Raw genomic sequence first — 19,266 nt, 5'->3', positions numbered from 1 at the left:
CCAGTGTAAAGGTTAAAGGTAATATTTGTTGTAGTTCGACGATTAAATGTCAGAGAGATCGTGCGAAACCTTAATGGTGATTTGTCAAACTATCCCATGTTAATAAAATATCGGACAATACACAAAAGAGCTATCGCCTAACCCTGGTTTGGTTCTCATTATTTTGAAGATATATAGTAAAACCTGCAATTAAAAAAAAAAGATATCAGAATATACTATTTGCAGTAAAACAGTAGTTTCAAATAGTACAGCAACAAACCTCGATTACCACGGATATCCTTCCATTTAACACGACTGGCTACACAAGGCCATGCGACAGGGTTGAAGGATTACATATGGTAAATCATGATATCAATGTGCCACCAAAGTAATGTGAGTGACAGACAGCCCCTAGTCTATGATGTGTCACCAAAGTAATGTGAGTGACTGACAGCCCCTAGTCTATGATGTGTCACCAAAGTAATGTGAGTGACTGACAGCCCCTAGTCTATGATGTGTCACCAAAGTAATGTGAGTGACTGACAGCCCCTAGTCTATGATGTGTCACCAAAGTAATGTGAGTGACTGACAGCCCCTAGTCTATGATGTGTCAACAAAGTAATGCGAGTAATCTCATCCTTGAACCTCGTCAGGTCACATATGAAAATTGTAATGGTTCCAAGTGGGGTTACAAAAGTTTGTTTTTTTCCATGATGTTTTATTTGTTTCCACAAGAATACTTTGATACAAGAGTTAGCGGAATTCTTTGAATGTACATAAGCAGGGTTGTATGTATTCACCACAGCTGCTGTTACTGTACTGGATGTTTTAACTGAGTGGCTGTATGCTTGTCGTCAGAGGCGACTATGCTTGTCGTAAGAGGTGACTAACGGGATCGGGTGGTCAGGCTCGCTGACTTGGTTGATATATGTCCTTGTATCCCAATTGCGTGGATCGATGCTCATGATGTCAATCCCTTGATTGTCTGGTCCAGACTTGATTAATTACATACTGCCGTCATATAGTCGTAATATTGCTGAGTGCGGCTTTAAACAACAACAAAAAACAAAAAAAATCTGAGTGCCTGAGCATTGTTTTCATTGTAATCATAAGCATATTTGACAAACTTGCCAAGAACAAAGATGCAATCATACATGGTTGGTGACTGTCATAACTACTTGATCACTTGATTGTGTAACAAACTGACCACATTTGACGCGGAACATATTGAAAAGCACTAACTATGGTCCTCACGTTAGACTGTTTATTGGGAGCTTTGTAACGTGTGTCAATGTTTGGCGTATGCGTTCAACCTGACATAACAATAACTTCCAACATGCCCAGATGAAAAGCGTCCCAGCATTTACAGAACAAGGTACACTCATATTGGTTTAATTAATTTCATGCTCGTGTCATTTTCATGATTTACAGTATATGAGTGACTAAGTGAGATTATCATATTGTTATCTTTGTACATTCATCCAACTTGTAGTGTTGTGTAAACATCATGACATATATAGACCCGTGAAGATTCCGGGGTAGAATAGGTCTTCAGCAACCCATGCTTGCCATAAAAGGCGACTATGCTTGTCGTAAAAGGTGACTAACGGGATCGGGTGGTCAGGTTCACTGACTTGGTTGATGCAGGTCATCGATCCCAGTTGCGTGGATCAATGCTCATGATATTAATCACTGGATTGTCTGGTCCAGACTCGATTATTTACTGACCGCCATCATATAGCAGGACTATTGCTGGGTGTGGCTTAAAACAGCAAAAAAACAAACAAACATCATGACATACATATTACTTTATGCAATTACTAAGCATTCACCTGATGAAGAAGAACAAAGTAGTACTGAAACATCGAATAAAGAATAAAAGAAGTTTCTATCCCTAAAAAAGTGTCATGTATTCATGTTCTCCCAACTTCTAAATGCCTGTTAACGACATCTAAGTGAGAGAATGACAGATATGGTGAGACGGATTTTTTCAAAACATACCTGTGTCTGGGTTCGTAAGAAATTAAGGAATGTATCAAATGTAGACTCATCATCCTCGCTACCACTTCCAATATTCAGCGTTTCCCGTACTTTATCCCATAATGCACCAATCATCCGACTTCCTTCATCGGCAAGGCTCATGTTGTCGTATTACCCCAAGTTGGTATGGACACAATACTGTACAATGCTTGCATATTGGATTCTTTATTAATTCACAGTAATCCTTAAGATGTTCCTAAAGATGTATTTTCACCATGAAAACAAATCCGTGAAGTGAACATGTTCCACGTGTGTGTTTTAACATGAAGGCCACACAAAATCTACTCTGGAATCAGCCACACGTCCTCATAATGCTGCAAGTAATATCCATTCCATGAATAGACTGGCATTTATCACAAGGAGATAATCAGGTGATAAAACTTTTCCCCAAGAATTAACACCTCACAATATTCACAAATAATCAACATTGAAAATTAATTTCAGATACTGAAAGTCAATTCCAATGAAGCGATCATGAATCACACAGGCACATTTTCGAATACACCATTCACCACTTTAAGTCTGAAACTCTGAAATAACTGTACTGAATGTCCCATTGCAAGTGCATAACTAACACTCACGCCTACATAAAACTATCCCCATAACTAATAATGGCACGATCCTAACGCCATCCCGGTCTGGCGCACAGTGACAGTCCACAACCATTAGTCAATGAAGTCAGTCCTCTACTCCACTTAACTCCGATTACATGTGACAGGCAACAGGTTTCATTAAAGTTGGTCGTACTCAACCACAGATAAACTTGATCCGAACATGCCACGACTCCACCTGACAACCCCAGGAGGCTGGTATTCACCGTGGGTTCACCAATTACCTCTGTCAACAACTGGATAGCCACTGATCTGTGACAGGGATAATGAAGCGAGTGCCATCACTGCCGTCACTGCCACCTCCATAAACATTTGTGTGGCAGGTATGCAGAGTCAAACAATGACGCTGGCTTACAGTGTCGAGCACACAAGATGGATCACCAGATTACTATACACTGTATGATGGGACTATATAACCCTTGTCAGGTAAAGAAATCCATTTCATGGTAATATTTACTTTGGTCATCCATATATACACAATTTCAATATAAGATATTATTTTATTACACGATTTGGGAATTTGGTTTACATTTAAGAAAGGCTTTAGTTACATGAAACATAAATATAGACAGAGGCTTGGGTTAACAAGGTTATGTCACAAGACATGACTTTGATCAAAGGGTCTGACACTACAAAAAAATATATAGACTTAAACTACTGTTCTGGATTCTGTCAACATATGCAGTATCACCTGCTCTGACACTACAAATAAATATAAAGACTTCAATTACTGTTCTAGATTCTTGGCTTCAGCGAAATTAACGCTCACAAATTTAATTGACATGTATCAGACAGATCAGACTGCAAACTGTTGGTATCATCTTGTAGATGGTTTACTATGTCTATTTACATGCAGAAACTGTGCAAATATTAGAAATGATATGTATTTTTACACCCATGTATATAACCTAAAAACGGTTTTATATAGCAGCTCTTCATTTAGTTTTGCAATTAAGATGGAGCTTTTTTAAATCAGTCCACAATTTTATTGTCAAAAGAAAAAGATTTGAATGGTACAGTATATCGCCATGTATAAGGTGAGTTTTTCGGTGATGTGCTTCATTCTTATTCGCTTTATAGACAGGGTATATAAATAAGCATCAATTTTGAAGGCTTTTACACAGGGGGTCGCCTTAAAGGCAGGGTTGCTTTATAGACAGGGTATATAAATAAGCATCAATTTCGAAGGCTTTTACACAGGGGGGTCGACTTATAGGCGGGGTTGCTTTATAGACAGGGTATATAAATAAGCATCAATTTCGAAGGCTTTTACACAGGGGGGTCGCCTTATAGGCGGGGTTGCTTTATAGACAGGGTATATAGATTAGCATCAATTTCGAGGGCTTTTACACAGGGGGGTCGCCTTATAGGCGGGGTTGCTTTAAGACAGGGATACACGGTAGTACTTATCTTAATCTTAGTACATTTTGGATATTTTTTGAGGTACACATGCTTTGTAAATCCTGCAATCCATCGAAATCTGCACGACAGTTTATGAACCGGATTTTATTTCACTATTTTGATTGGGCTACACATCAACTCGTTAGTCCAGCCAAAATGTAACTCCATAATACCAGCCTAGTTTGGCAAGGGTAGAAACTGGACTTTTATAGTCAGTTAACTCTCTTGCCTCGGGAAGATGCGATGTAAGGTGTAATTAAGCAAATTATGCATATAAGAGTATTACTTTTTCAAAATAGTTTTCTTTTTTAACAGATGTCATAGGAATATGCAATTTCTTATTGTCACTCATTGAGTTTGGTACATAAAAATTTCATTTCACTTTTAAATGTTTCTCAGTATATATTTTGAACATCTTTTATTAATTTTCACATTTTCAGTGTCTGAAGGTAAGAAAAGGACAATTTATTTTAAATGTCATAACGATCATTGAGCTGGTTACTTATATTTCATAATTTTATCTTCAGTAAGTAGTATTAGTGTATTTATTGGTTGTGTTTAATTTACTCATTGAATGACACATATAAATTATAGGAATTTATTTGTAAAAACTACCTTGTGATGATGTGTATTATATGAAACAATAAATGTTTGCATTCAATTTTTTTAACATTTTGAAGTGAATGTCATTTTGCATAATTAACCTGGATAAACATAGAAATTACATAAATTAAAAAAAATCTGAGGAATAATAAATGTGATCAATCTCAATGAAAAGGAAGCAGGCAAACTTTCTAATTTACATTTGTTTGTTGTTTAACGAGACACTCAGCAATATTACAGCTATTTGACAGGGGTCTGCAAATAATCAAGTCTAGACCAGACAATCCAGTGATTGACAAGCATAGTCGCATCTTACAGAAAGCGTGGGTTGCTGAAGACCCAATTTGACCCGGATCTTCATGGGTCTTCTGAATTACAACTGCTTATTGTCTAGCTAATGGTGAAATGATAATCACTACACCTGAAGATGGACCAGAACTACTTTTCTGTCACACTTAAATTCCAGGGGGCACATCTGACATATTTATGAGTGCCCTCTGGCACACAGGGAAACAAATGCTTTCTTATCCCTACTAAGCCACAACTGTACATACACAATACAAAGCCTAAGCAATAAGTTCATATACACCGGTACAGAAAATCAGAGAGCAGAACCTATTAATTGTATAGATGGTGACAGCACATTCAGGAAAAATGCGAGTGATTCACACCAGCTTGCTGTGCTAACTTAATCGAGGAGTATTAGCCAATCTAGGGCAGACAACCAATATCTTTTATAGACTTAGTAATTGTGGAATCAATTATTCCAACAATTGTGCAACGATAAATTGGCCAAGCCTATTTGAGTTAATGATCCAGTCCCAGCCTCAGTGGTAGCAGGATTGGTTGTACGTCTCACAAGTTCAGATAGGCTATACATGGCCGCCATAAGGAGGGGGAATATGGCCAATTATACACTGGCTATAGATACCCGGTCATCCATTATAATGCAAGGGCATCAGCTGATAGCTCACTTAAGCATTCTAAGATTCAGATGTTACAATGTTTATCAAACATGGTGTCTCCCAAATGATATTTTGAGACCAGTTCAGACCTATTCATAAAACATTTGGCTTACTGACAGAAAAGAATCTAAATCAGAGGGATATATGTAGAAAATATATAAATCCCAAATGTATCTTTTAAAGGAATCTCTCAAAAACATGGTCATTAGGGAGAAATCAATACCATATAGCGCCACATCTAAAACAAGTTTTTGAAACCTACAGAGATAAAGAGTGGGGTTGTTTATCGCTGGAGTCCTAGTTTTCTCAAGTTTTCAAAGTCTGTCCAGATCCTACTGGCAATGTCACATGACCTATGGCAGCCATCCTAACACTGTCCATGTTTGACAGGCTAATATTGTATTTGCAGTATTTGTATGTTGTTTAACGCTGCCCTAAGCAATATTCCAGCTATATGACAGTGGTCTTTAAAATAATTGAGTCTGGACTAGACAATCCAGTGATTAACATAAGAATCAATCTACGCAATAGAGATCCGATGACATTCACTCACCAATATTCAACCTATATGACGACAGCCTTGAAAATAATTAAGTCTGGACCAGATCAAGTGTTTAACATAGGCATCGATCTACGCACTAGAGATCAGATGACATGCATAAATTTTCAGTTCATTTGCTTAAACAAATTAAATATTTGCACCGATATCCCCACTGCTTTGTAAAATACTCAATAAAACATCGCTGTACGAGTCTTCTTTACTACCCATATGGAGACATCCTAGGCAACTCAAAGCTATGCATATATGTGGTAATGTCAATATTGTTGCTGAAGCAGTATACTCCTCAGGGAGTTGAAATGGATCTGTTTACTTGATAATACCCCACAACCATGTGTTTATGTAATCAGCAGCAACACTCGCAAATCTAGACGGATAGAGGTACACTTGGGGATGCCGAGAACATTGCGCTGTTGGTTAAAGATGTCTTTTGAAAACACTCATCAAATAACGGTGACAGAAGAAAGAACAGTAATTGCTCTACTCACCCTCAACAAACTCTCAAAAGAATTGGCCAGACTTTTCTTTGCTTTATTCTTGAATGTATCAAACTTCACAAGCACGCTCTTGTCGTCGAGGATGTTGAACTGAAATTGAGAGATTTGACTATGCACTGGAAAGTTTTTAAAATGAGTTGATTGGTTATTACCAAGGGGAAGATCTACAAATAACAAATAACAGCATTGCTGTTCAATCAAGGAACATAAACATTCTCAAATCATCTATTTAAGCAAAAAAAGAGGTCATCTGTTCCTTCATCCATTCTTGTCATTATTTTGACACATCAGCTCTTATTTCCGTGGAATGAGTGAGTGAATACATTGAACATACCTGCCATATCAGTCATGTATCTAGACTTGCTCAGAGGCCAATATTCCCCCCCAAATCTGCAGCAAATGTCATTCAAAATTCCCAAATGGAAGAATACCCCAAATCATGTTCTAATAACTACTTTTATGGCTTTATAAGGTACTTTTTATTTCACTGATAAATGGACAAATAATGAAGCAGAGCTTAAACACTAAGTTTTATATTAATGCATTAAATGCAACACAATATATATGTTAAAATACCTCTGATTTTAAGAAAATAAGGACTTTAATAAAAATCCCAATTTTGAACATAAGAACAATTTTTCCCCAATGTTGCCTACCATGGCCACTTAGTTAAGAATCTATGATAAATCCCTGTCTGTAATGGTAGTCATGGTAACATATTGGACTAGGCAAAGCTGTGGTCGAGAGCATGAGCATCTATTCACACTGTCAGGTCGCAATGACCTACAGTCAGACAGGTGACACGTTGCAACCACCTGTTCTTCACTAGGCAATACCACGTGGGGGAATAGGTCCCCAAGCCTATGCTAGTAGTAAGAGGAGACCAAATGGAATGACTGGTCAAGCTCTGTGACATGGTTCTTTGCGTGTCATTTGTACTCCAACAGTGTACGACATTCATAATATAAATCACTTGTTTGTCTGGTCCAAACTCGATTATTATAACGCTACATCAAATACCTCGAATACTGCTGAGTGAAGAATTAAAAAACAGACAAAATATTTGGTGGCTTTGGGTACAGAGGACATATTCTGCCCCAGAATCCCCATGAGGTTATTCCTCAGTATGACTCACAGTGGACAGAATGCATCCTCAAGTCAGTCAGTAATTTTGCAGAAAGCAGCTGCTTGTCAATTATTGTGTCTAGACCCAACAAACCAATTATTGATAGCCACATGACTGGGAAACATATGTCATGCAGTCATCCAGGTCATACATTGTAACTACCAAAGCCCATTTCTGTTACTGGCATACAGGAAAACCATTCTGCCATTTAAATTTCCATGGCTGATTTAGAGTGAGCGAGTCAATTGGGTTTTACACCGCTTTTAGCAATATTCCAGAAACATCCTGATTTGTTGCTTAATGCTGTACTCAGTAAAGTTCCAGCTGTGACGGCAGCATGAAATCGCTGAGTCTGGACAAGACAACCAGTAATATCAATATTGTGAGCAACAAATAACACCATTTGTGTAAAATGACATGATACCAATGACCACCAATCCATTAAGTTGGCTTGTGCAACAATCACAGGCCAATCCCCACATGGAGGCATGAGATATATTTTACAACCATTTTCTTACCTCTCATTTGAATTTGTATTTTGATAATTAAGAAAATAGGAAAGACTAGAAGTTGAGCTGCGTCAAAAGTTTAGTAAAATCCCAAAATGAGAATTTATATTCAACTTAAAGAATACAGATCAATATATTTATGTATAGGAGAAAGTCTTCAATCTCGCGATTATTTTCGCACGTGAAACTTGTTGACGGCCTCGAACAGCCACGTGCGAAAATAATCGCGAGATTGAAGACTTTCTCCTACTTAAAACAAACTTCGATCAAGTTAATGCCTCAAACTAATCTTCAAGTGATATTCACTATACTGTGCTATACTATGGGAGGGTGACCGCTCTTGTTTAACTATGGGAGGGGAGGAACCTTTCAAGGAAGACTATGGGACGATTTAGTACCCATACTCAAACTATGGGAGTGTCAGCAAAATGATTGCATCCATCCAACTGTCATTAAAGTTCACGTAACTTTGTTTTAATTCTAACAACATCAATGCCAAAAGAGTATAATGTAATATCACTTATATTAAATTATACATATGGGTACATGAGAAAATGTATTCGGCATCAAAGCAGAAATGCTTTCATGTTGGGCCGGCAGGCAGATTTTCACATGCATTTTAGCCTGTTTCTGGACATAATTTCATCCAACTCTCAATCTAATGATCATATTTAAAAAAAAGTCCTTTTTTTCCAAACAACCAGTGTTCTGCATGACATTTCATGTGCAGCTCCTGTATGCCCCAGGCAGATATACAGCTTATGCAATGTAGGGGAGACAACTCACATCATTCTTGCACTGCTTGGCTCCTTCTGAGATGTGCACATGTTCCTTCTGTTTTCTCTCACACAACTTCCTCAACTCGATCATGAGGATCTCAACCATCTCATCATATCCCTTGGGGTTCTCGACCTGGGGTTAGCACACAAACCATTACTTGAAATCTCATACTATAATAGGTTATCAGCTGTACCAAGACTGCTAACTTTGGCAACAAAATCAAGGCAACATTATAGGACGAAAAACTGCTGTGTGTAAGGTTTGTTGAACAAAAGGAGCAAATCTCTTTATTTCAATTTTTTTTAAAATACTTCACGAAAAACTGAAAAAATAAATCTTAACTTTTCCAAAAATGAATTCTGTGGGTTCAGAATCAAATTCAAAATAAATTTACAGCTGAGAAACATCCATACCATAAAAGAGATATCCACAAATAATCAAATAAATGCCATTGCCAAAATAGTTCATTGTTAATAGTTTTAATTGTGACAAGCACATGTGTATTACTTTGACTCCACACGTGAGAGAGTTATCTGACCTTGAGGGTGTTGGAAATGGCTGCTATTTCACACTCAGTGAGGTTCTGCACTCTCTTCACAAGAAGGTCATAGGCTGCATGGGGGCTTAAACCTGGGGAGGAAAAGAACCGACTGATCTTCATAATACCTTGAACTTTGCAACTCAACTATTCAAATATATTTTTGCTTTTATACTGTTTATTGTATTTTATAATACCTAATTTGGCTGTGTATAAGGCGAGTTTTTCGTACCTAGAATCAGGGGGCTAAGAAGGGGGTCGTCTTAAACACGGAGTCGAAGATCTCACATTTTTTTCCAATCGTTTCACTTTCAGCTTCCACTGGCGATGTCAACCGGCGTTTGATAGCCAGCCCAGCATTTGACAATAAAACTTTGCATTTCGTCCTAAATAACTGTTCTAATAACTATAAAAAATTTAAATTACTTTAATTACAGCATATTATATTTCTTGACAAGGGTTAGGTACAATGGATACGACTATGTCCCTCGTGATGCAGCATATTCTATTTTCTGCATCCATTCTATACACATGCATAAAACCCTGAGGCATGAGTGAGTGAGTGAGTGAGTATGGTTTTACGCCGCTTTTAGCAATATTCCAGAAATATCATGGCGGGGGACACCAGAAATGGGCTTCACACATTGTACCCATGTCGGGAATCGAACCCGGGTCTTCGGTGTGACGAGCGAACGCTTTAACCACTAGGCTACCCGACCGCCTCCCTGAGGCATGAAGTACAGTGCAGTCAGCTGCTAGGGCTGGGACGGTAACTTGGGTACTCGGGTCGGGTGGGTCCTGAGTAGGACCCGGGTACCCACAGGACTACCCGGACCTGTGGTTGAATGACAAAAATTATCTAAAACTCTATGGTTACACTTTAAGTCACTAATGTTCCCATTTCTTTCTGACTATGGACCATTCCTTCTGACTTTTATATGTCTGAATAAAGATAAAACTTTATGCAGGAAACTTTAGTGTATGCATGACCAGATTGTTTTACACACATATCTGATTACATTTTGCCAGGGCTACGGTCAAACTTTTCCAAATCGGACAGTTTGTACCTATCTCTAGATATCTACAGTGGGTACCAGGGTAGGGTCGGGTAATAGGGAGGTGGGTACCTCGGTAGTAAATTTGGACTCATCCCCGCCCTATTGGCTGCTTAATTTTTGCACACTGACCATTGATTTCCTGACAGAGTTTCTCCAGCTGATGAAGAGGACATCGAATACAGATCTGGTTGTGAGATGCTGAACGAGCAGGGCCACTGCTGCTACATGTCTTTGACGCGATGCTGTCTTTGTGGGCTGTTGCAAACGCCGTCTGTAGGGCGCACATGATTTCTGATACCTGTAAACAGAGAAGAGCATTGAAATAGTTTGTCTTGCACTGAGTCCTTGGCAGGGTTTTCCATGATGCAAAAATCATTTGATCATGATGCAATTAGACCCATGGAAGTGACGTGTAAAAATCATTTACAGTGTATTTGAATTATTAACATGTATCTCTTTCATTATTTACCAGTAATTCAAAGGAAGAAGTGAAACAAGCGTTCTTCTACAGAGCTGTAGAAGAAATGATACTTCACAAATATCTTCAACCCGTGCAGCTTCCGGAGAAGAACATAAGTCCCGAGTAACCTACGCTTATCGTATGAGGCGACTAAATTGATTCCCTGTCATTGTTTCTCAATTGCCTGGATCGATGCTCATGATGTCAATCACCGGATTGTCTGGTCCAGATTCGATTATTTACAGACTGAAGTCATATTTCTTAGTGTGGTGTTAAACAACAAAAACAAATATTTCTGCTAATGGGTCTTCATGACCCATGTATTTCAAAGACAAGGTTGATGACACAACTAATGGTCATCCTCTCCCTGTTTTCATCCTCATTGATTGATTCAGTAATTATTTCATCATTTCAAGTTTCATTTCAGGGGAAATAATTATTGCACATCCTTAGTCAGACTTATACTTTGTATTTCAAGAGAACTTATTCCCCAAGGGGGTAAATTATACACTAACTTTTAAAGTCAGAAACTATTTAATGCATATTTTGCCATTTCTCACATACCGGTACTAACAATTCATGAAATTCATTAGAAATTAATACAAACTGTACAGGGAGATCACATGACAATAATAACCCAGATGTCTTATTTGTTTGCCTTCCATTTCCAAACATAACTTACATTTGCTAATGAGCTCTGCAAACAAAATTTGGTTTATACACAGTCAAAACTGGTTTACTTAAGCTATCACCAAACAGCATTCATGACCTTTTGTTCATGTTAGCTTTTAATAAACATATAGAAATTTCCTGAAATTTGAGGTATGTTATAGATTTAATATCCATTTATCATTATGAGTAATTACCTTGATAAGAGGTATCAAATTCGTGACAATAAAACTTCAAAATTCAGGTGTTCACAAAAAGGGTAAGCATGTCCAGCCCTACCAGTAGCACCCGCCATTCACACAGTTTGTATAAAAAAGTGAGTGAGTGAGTGAGTATGGTTTTACGCCGCTTTTAGCAATATTCCAGCAATATCACGGCGGGGGACACCAGAAATGGGCTTCACACATTGTACCCATGTTGGGAATCGAACCCGGGTCTTTGGCGTGACGAGCGAACGCTTTAACCACCAGGCTACCGGACCGCCCCTGTATAAACAAGTATGTTTGTCCTGGGCTGCTGCAATTCAACATGTACATATTGTATGGAAATATTTTTGTGACATCCATTTTGAAGTTGATCATTACTCACACCAACTTGTATATTTCCTATTCACATATTTTTGAGTGAAGAAGAGAATGAATATTTCACACCTACTTATACAAGGAGCGCAAATTATTTTCTAACATCGAAATATTTTTCCCTATTCCCTTGACATTTCAATCAAACTGATGAAATATCAAAGACAAGATTTGGGTCTATTATTTTTTTCTTTTCATCTTATTTTGATGAAACTCAGCTCATTAGACAATTTAACAAAATAACTAAAAAACATCAGGGCGTCAGTCCCTGATGAGAAAATACAAAACGTAAAGTAATATTCTCTTTGTGAAAGAAGGTAGGTGAAATTTTGACAAACAAATAATCTAAAGAAGCTGGGGCATGTGTGAAATATCAATAACCTTTTAACAATAATATCACTGTCCATTATTGTTCATAGCCCTTAGGCAACTCCTTTTTTGATTAGCTCTGGCCACGCCCTCTTTATTACATGAAAAGAGCATTAAAACCATGGGCCATCGAAAACACACTGTGGTATTAATCTCCTCATATCCACCAGAGTCGCTGACACAAACTTGATAATTGTACCTATTCTAATAAGGAAAACTGCATAGACATTGCAGGGAAGTTTATTTGGCTGTGAGATAACATCTCTGGCAAGCTGCCAAGAATGGAGTACTTTTCATATCAATGTGAAAGCTTTGTCATGTTCTTGTGTTTCAAAATCTCAAACTGTCTTGAGATTTATCAAAACAATTATAACTGTTATATTTGCTTCAACCACTTAAGACAAATCAGGCCATTTCACCAACACATTGCACAAAATTTAGGGGTTTCCCCCTTGATAGAGAACTGAATGTATTACTTTGTTATAGAGATGATCAGTTTGACACTATTTACAGTATTCCAGATGTCTGTGAGAAAAAAGCTACAAGTGATATATATTCTTTATATCACAGAAATGTTCTTTGGTAAAAGCCATGAGCATGGAAATGGTGCAGACAAACAAACAACCACAAATGGGGTGAATCTGGAAACCAACCCATGACCAGTACATCCTGCCACCTTGATAAGGTACATAACTCTACACAGCAACTTACTGCCTCTACACGTTCCCTCAAATAAATACAGGATCTGTTCAGGAATGTCGCTGCCTATCTCACCAGACCAGCTATGTTACATAACCGAACAAGTAGAATGTTTCAAATTGTTGTCTGAAGTTTTCAAGACACACACAAACTTTTCCAGAAACTAATATTTAATTCAAATTGTTGCTTTTTGTAAAAGAATAATTCATTACCTTACTCACAGTTTTGGCCTTGGTTCTTAACTCACACAAAAAACTTGTCAAGAGACAAAGTGAGGTATATATATCCGTGTACAGAACGTGAGTTGTTACTTATTTTCAAGGTGTGAAAATGGACCAATCTTGATTAGAATGCCAGCTCGATCATACCCTATTTGCCACAGATACCCTGAACTAATTTCTAAAAAGGAATTGTGTAAAATATTAACAAAAAAACTCAGGACATATAATCCCAACAGAGTGTTTGTCCAAAGACAAGTGACAGCCCTTCATGACAGCATCAACATGGTATAAAGGCGAATTCACATTCACTCAAAGCAATATTTACTCAGTCGTTATCAGTATATGAAGCAATATTCACTCTCATTATCTATATGATATGAAACAATAATCATGCACATATTATCTGTACAATATGAAGCAATATTCACTCATTCATTATCAGTATGATGTATAGCAATATAAAGTCACTATGTATATGTGGGTACAATGGGTGAAGCCATTTCTGGTGTTCCCCGCTGTGATATTGCTGGAATATTGCTTGTAGTCGTGTAAAACTATACTCACTCACTCACTATGTATATGAAATGACGCAATAATTACATCTATACATGAAGCAGTATTCTCTCACAATCTATACATGAAGCAGTATTCTCTCACAATCTATACATGAAGCAATATTCTCTCACAATCTATACATGAAGCAGTATTCTCTCACAATCTATACATGAAGCAATATTCTCTCACAATCTATACATGAAGCAATATTCTCTCACCTTCTATACATGAAGCAGTATTCTCTCACAATCTATACATGAAGCAATATTCTCTCACAATCTATACATGAAGCAGTATTCTCTCACAATCTATACATGAAGCAGTATTAACTCACAATCTATACATGAAGCAATATTCACTCACCATCTATACATGAAGCAATATTCTCTCACAATCTATACATGAAGCAGTATTCACTCACCCAATATCAGCATGATGTAAATCATTACTCACTCCTAACAGTATGATATGAATCGATATGCACTTTCACTCCTTCTCAGTATGGTATAAAGCCATATTTACCTTTCACACCTTTGACCACCGTCATTGTGGAATACAGCAACTCACTCACTAAGTATCATTATGGCATACGGCCATATTCACTCTCACTCATCGGCTAGTTATAAAGCAGTGTTCACTCACACACTCACCATCAGTCTGAGGTTACCACAGTCTAATTATAAATTCGGAGAAAATAGCAGTGGCAACTATGTTGGATTGATTTTTCCCCCCGACATTATCTGTATGGTAAAAGCAGTTGCTCTTTATCAATTTGAACTTACCACTGCTTCACTGTAGCATCGGAGAATATAGCAGTTGAAGACATGTGTCAGCTCGGCCTTGTTTTGATCTCGACTTGGAGCAGACGTCAACTTGGGCTCCCGAGCAATGATACCAAATACATCCTGCTTGCTACTTCCCTAAAATTGAAACAAATATTAATCAGCAATCTTTCAAATTCATTCTCCACTTGTCCCACTCCCATGGAGTGACATACTTAACAGACAATAGTCCAGATTAGACACTGCTGGTCAAATCCAAGTACGCCACAGCTCCTTTTGGACTAGTGGTTCATGTAAAAATAGCGAGATTTTGGTAGAAAAGAAATAGTCACTTTGTTATTATACTGATCTTAAACAAAAAAAAATCCAGGTTTTCAATACGTCACATGGTTTATTGAGCCCGGCCATCCCCAAAGGTAATGTGCTTTTAAACATAAATTCCAATATAAAAAAACATACACAATCTATACTAATTTAAACAATAGCCATCAGAAGATGACAAATCCCCCCGGCCTCCACAAAAACAAAAGGCACCACTTAAGCCCTTGGTTAATACATGTACCAAGTTTGGATTAAAAGTCTTTCACGTTTTTTAAGTTATGCTTCGGAAACAAAATATGGGTGGAAACACAGGCAAATGGACGGACTGACGGACTGACGGACGGATGGACAGACAGAGAGACCTGATGATGACTTTATGCCCCCGCATTATATGCTGGAGAGGATAAAAATAATAATATGGACTTTCTACAGGTTTGCATTGAAAAATTTACTGACATACAAATGAAAAATGAAAAAAAATAAATTACATGCTCACTTACTCCAACTATCAGTTTGACGAAGCAATCAATCAAAAAATTCTGTAAATGAACTATTTGTTTAAAGAAAAAAAGAAAACGGTCCGTTGATGAATTGTCAAGAATTCTGGAGTACAAATATATCATCCATGTATCCTAACATGCCCCAATAATATACTGCAATGCTGTGAAAACGATTACCGTATTTGACGTAATAAGTGCCCCGCTCTAATAAGCGCCCACGGCGGTATTTGCTAATATATTGGCTAGTGAACAATCCCAATTAGAACCCCTTCCGATTGATCAATGTACATAAGATTTATTTATTCATGTATAATATGCACCCTTAATTATGGGCAATTAAATTCTTGAAAATATATCTATCGTGTATAATATGCACATATTCTTCTTTTATATCATTTCAGGTTGTCAGCATAAACCACAAAATTTACAATCTTTCAACTCTGTTTTTTATCTCACCAAAATTATATTCTAATAAGAGACCCGATTTCTAATTTTGAGAGCGCCCTGGGTGCTTATTACGGCAAATACGGTAACCAACTTTAACACAAAATCAGAAAAGATGTGCTCAAGTCAATCCCCACACACAATGAATGAGATTTGAACATGTACGACGACATTCAGTGTTTCTGTTTACCGGTAATTTCCAGTTTTTACAGGTAAAAGTAGGCTTGGACCGGTAATTCATGTGACTGCCAGTCCCTGTGGACCAGCAAATAAAGTACCTTATAAATCTTGTTGTAGAACAAAACATTGGCGATATTAAAATAAGTATATTTTTCTAACAAAGTCAGCTTGTCTGTTACCATCAGGGATTCTTGTAGTCTATTTTTAGTGCAAGGAAATAACATTTTGCTTTGCTTGGAGGTTAAAAATATATTTTTAGCGACTTAGTCCTGAAATATTAATAAAAGAGAGATAATTGTGACTGAGCTTTGTGTGAATAACGCCTAGATCTAAATAAGTTACTTCAGACACGACGTCATTGAAATCAATCACGATGTTGAAATAATTAAAACCAGGTAATGTTTTTGGATTTGTTGAAAGTTGTGACTGACAAAAAGTAGGGGAGACTGGTAATTTTTAGAGTTGCCAGTCCACCAGGACAATTGAAAAGCCAGCAGGAACACTGGACATTGCTGTGTTTTATTATCTCATCCCTTAATACCAAGACAGCTTAATGTAATTCTTGTGGCCATTTTGCCAAATATAACAAAGAAATTCAACCTTTTTTTTCGGAGTATTTTGGTGTATGTTAACTTCTCTTACCCTACAATACATTGAGGAGTTGTAGGTCAAGCCATCTTCACCATGTTAAACATAGTGATGTATTCTTTGTCTTGCAGGAAAAAAAACTACCTTATTTTCTTGTGAATAGCATGTCCATTTTAAATAAACATTCTACCAAGATATTGAAGAAGGGCTTGATCGTGATTGGTTAAAAAGGGGTTTCCTTTTAGCTACGGAAATATCTTTTAAACACATAAAGTCTTTGACCACAAAAAAACGTGATTATGAATACATTGATAGGCTATATATATATTGATTCAATCCCTCGTGTGAAAATAGCCGGCTTGTCTAGACCTAAAAAATTGATGCTCAGTCATTATATCTCCAGTTCCATTGGCAATCACATTGTACCTGGTCAGGTTCATTTCCTTAAGCGCTTGGTTCCTAATTAAAATAAAAGGTATCTACTCTACAGTGGGACTACATCAAATTTCAAAACAGTTGGTTTATCTTCTAACTATACACCTGTGTTGAGGTAGGTGCGCATAAATATCATGTAATATACCAAATAGTTATTTTTACATTAAATATTTATAGTAAAAGCTGCAAATGATAACAAGATATATGTATACACTTCCAGGTAAAATAATAGCTTCAGATACAAATCCTTCTGAATCACCAGTAGATCTAGGATAAAATGTATGTACAGCCGATTGCTATTTCCGTCTTAGATTTTGAGACAATTACACACAGTAATCTTTTATCTCTGCAATTAAAAAAAGTGTTTAGCATGACAGGAAATACAATTGAAATAGCAAATCATCAGTCTAGTGATGTTTTATCGCAAATTTCACATTTTTATGGACCAAGTTCTATTGTTCTGGGCATTCCCTGAGGCGATACGATGTAGTGTTTGACTGCACACAACATGTAAAATAGCAATTTCCCCCAAAACAGTGTAGGGTTCCGCATGATACTCAAGTGTGCATTCTACACACAAAAAAATATGGTAAGTTGTTGCATACTACGCAACATTTGTGCAAACTGAATATGAACTCTGACACCTTCCCATTGTGTGGTCATGCGTGCGTGCGTGCGCACTCGTCTGGACTGATGCTGGTTTCATAGTGCTAGCCCACTGAGATACCATGCCACAGTTTAACACAAATACCCCACTCAGACATCACAGTATTCTGTCTCGAGGTTGACCAGTCCTTGTTTTACCCCGGACAGACAATGTAAAAACATGTACCATCTTTAAACATCTTTTGGTATGACGGGACCAGGGATCGAACCCCAGACCTTCCGCTCTCTTGGCGGACTCTCTACCACTAGACCACAGAGGCAGTCAGTACGTACAAGAAGGGATCCCATAATGAATGGGGACTGGGAAACATTAGGCTTACATGTTGACCACTTTGGTCCTCTCTCTATCTCCTCCTCTCCCCCCACCCCCGTGCAGGTTAATGATAAACCTAGAACATCGTCCAGGCCAAACTTGGAATCCAACCCACTATCACAAGGGTAGACACCGTTGTTCGTATCCAACTATTCTGACAAGTGACTTTTGAAACATATATTCAGTAAACAGTAAACTATATTCATAGCGAAACTGCTTATAACAAACTGACCAATAGAACGAACATATTTTTAGTCCAGACTATTTCTTGTATATATGGTGTATATATGCTCATAACAAACTAAACTAAGTGGTCCCTTTGATTTTGTTTTAACCGTAGTGTACTAGCTGTACTTCATAACGTCATGTGGTTGTTGAGTACTTTCTAACCTATTGTATATTGTTCATTGCTTAACGTTGCACTCAGTAATATTACAGCTATATGACAGCGGTCTGTAAATAATCAAGTCCGAACCAGACAATCCAGTGATTGACATCATGAGCATCAATCCACGCAATTGGGATACGATGACATGAAGCAACCAAGTCACCGAGTCTGACCACCCAATCCTGTTAGTCACAAGTGTAGTCACCTTTTATGAGTGAGTGAGTGAGTATGGTTTTACGCCGCTTTTCGCAATATTCCAGCAATATCACGTCGGGGGACACCAGAAATGGGCTTCACACATTGGTCACCTTTTATGGCAAGCATTGGTTGCTGAATAGAAAACAACTAAGCCCTCTAGATACTAACTTGTGACTACTAGTGGCCGTGTCCTATAATCCCTGGATCCTAAGTTTCTGGAACGAATAAGTGACA

General features: G+C 37.6%; 1 protein-coding gene across 1 annotated transcript in view; it reads right to left on the bottom strand.

The window, feature by feature from the left end:
* LOC139449432 (TBC1 domain family member 1-like) overlaps nt 1-19,266 on the bottom strand; it is a 95,146-nt gene that overhangs the window by 32,715 nt on the left and 43,165 nt on the right. Inside the window, exons 3-7 of the mRNA XM_071230822.1 lie at nt 15,000-15,137; nt 10,796-10,964; nt 9,609-9,700; nt 9,077-9,202; nt 6,647-6,745 (exon numbers count right to left, since the gene is read on the bottom strand). Of these exons, the coding sequence (XP_071086923.1) occupies nt 6,647-6,745; nt 9,077-9,202; nt 9,609-9,700; nt 10,796-10,964; nt 15,000-15,137 (624 nt within the window). The remainder of the gene's footprint in view (nt 1-6,646; nt 6,746-9,076; nt 9,203-9,608; nt 9,701-10,795; nt 10,965-14,999; nt 15,138-19,266) is intronic.

The sequence above is a fragment of the Haliotis cracherodii genome, unplaced genomic scaffold, assembly GCF_022045235.1.
Source record: "Haliotis cracherodii isolate W230 unplaced genomic scaffold, xgHalCrac1.p SCAF_8, whole genome shotgun sequence".
In the NCBI taxonomy this organism is placed as follows: Eukaryota; Metazoa; Mollusca; class Gastropoda; order Lepetellida; family Haliotidae; genus Haliotis; species Haliotis cracherodii.
Note: the sequence above shows the minus strand (reverse complement) of the source record. Positions and strands in the feature narration are given on the sequence as shown.